The following is a 1,832-nucleotide window of genomic DNA, read 5'->3' as shown; positions in this document are numbered from 1 at the left end:
TCACACACTTGTTTCTTTTTTTTTTAAAAAAAAAATTAGCCTGTTATATATACCTCATCACCTTATGCATTTTGATGAAATTTATTTATAATGAGTTAACAATATAATTTAGTCTCTAAAAATACTAATATGAGTCAAATTAGTGATATTTCTGTTAATTTTTTGTTAACATATCATCGTTAATGTATAATGTAAGTCACGTTTTAAAATACTATATAATATTTAACAGTGACAGTATACCAACTATGTTAGTATTTTCAATGATTAAATAAATTGAGATGTTGAATTTTTTAAAAGTCAAATTAATTCATGTGAGATTTTATAAGAAATAATTGATTAATCTCCCCCTGGAGATGTTGGATCATGGCAAAGAGAATGCAAGGTATAAAAGAATTCATCTTTTAAAGATACAAAATTAAATTAGTAAAGTTAAAAAAGAAGAATTTAATCATCTAACTTACATTATGTACGTGTAGGTTTTTTATTATAAATTTTATTATGACTAATGTGAATTATTATTATAAATTTTGGAGTCAAAATTGAGTTAATTGTAATTTTATGGATCAATTTGAATCTAACTTTAAATTTTTAAGATCAAATTGAATATTAACTCCGTTTTAAACACGAGTAAAATAGATTATAATATTATTTTACTCCGAACGCTTATAAAATGGCCTAATTCATTTCTAGCCCATGTTGTGAACAAGGGCTAATTTTTTTTATATTGATTAAATATATGTGTAATACAATGTTATTGAAAAATTAGGTGTTTTTTTTTATAGGTGTTTTATTCAAATCGGACGGTCCGATTTGTTTGATGAAAAAAATAAATTACAAATCGAAAGATTCGATTTGCTTGAAGAAAAAATTAAACTCCAAATCCGAGGGTCCGATTTGTATTTTTTATTTTTTTTTATTTGTTAAAATAAAAATCGAACGGTCTGATTCCAATATTAATTTTTTTTTATTTTCGAAATCACAAATCGGACCGTCGATTTGTGATTGTTTATTTAAAAAACAAAACAATGCAAACAAATCGGTGTCTTCGATTTGTGTCATCCCATTCCCAAATAAAACACCTCTCTCCTCACACCATATTGTCATACACGTTTCTCTCTCCCACACGAAAAATCAAAAGCGGTGAACAAGACTGGTGTCATATTTGGCGCATGTGAAATGACACTTCCAATCTCAAATCTCACAAAAATAGATTTAAATCACTATTTTTAACGATTTATATTGATACATACAGCAACTGTTTCCACAAAAATTATAAAATTGAATAGTAATTAATTTTCGTTTTACCAATGTTGTTATTTTTGAGGAGTTTGATTCTTAATTATGTTGTTAATATGTAACAGAATTATCAGTTCTGGAGTGAAGCAGATGAAGATGGGTATTTCTCCATCAGCAATGTACGAGCTGGTGACTATAATTTATATGCATGGGTACCTGGTTTTATTGGAGACTACAAATACAATAATTCAATTATAACCATAGCGGAAGGTATATATATATAACCAACTTCACTATTTTTCTTTTTGTTCTTGGGGTTTATTATTATTTATATATGTGAAAATTAATTAAATTAAACAGGGTCTACTACTTTGATTGAATTGGGTGATCTTGCTTATGAGCCACCAAGAGATGGACCAACACTTTGGGAAATAGGGATTCCAGATCGTGTAGCTGCAGAGTTCTATGTTCCTGATCCAAATCCCAAATACATCAACAAACTCTACGTTAATCATCCTCAAAAGTTAATACCTTAATTATTTACGTCTCCTTTTTCATACAAACGTGAAATATGTTTAATTTTTTAGTACCAAAAA

General features: G+C 27.4%; 1 protein-coding gene across 1 annotated transcript in view; it reads left to right on the top strand.

The window, feature by feature from the left end:
• Window positions 1-1,832, top strand: part of LOC107606232 (rhamnogalacturonate lyase) — a 16,696-nt gene that overhangs the window by 13,015 nt on the left and 1,849 nt on the right. Inside the window, exons 12-13 of the mRNA XM_021106523.1 lie at window positions 1,362-1,506; window positions 1,597-1,759. Of these exons, the coding sequence (XP_020962182.1) occupies window positions 1,362-1,506; window positions 1,597-1,759 (308 nt within the window). The remainder of the gene's footprint in view (window positions 1-1,361; window positions 1,507-1,596; window positions 1,760-1,832) is intronic.

Source organism: Arachis ipaensis, chromosome B07 (genome assembly GCF_000816755.2).
Source record: "Arachis ipaensis cultivar K30076 chromosome B07, Araip1.1, whole genome shotgun sequence".
NCBI classification, from domain to species: Eukaryota; Viridiplantae; Streptophyta; class Magnoliopsida; order Fabales; family Fabaceae; genus Arachis; species Arachis ipaensis.
This window is presented reverse-complemented; position numbering and strand designations above follow the sequence as displayed.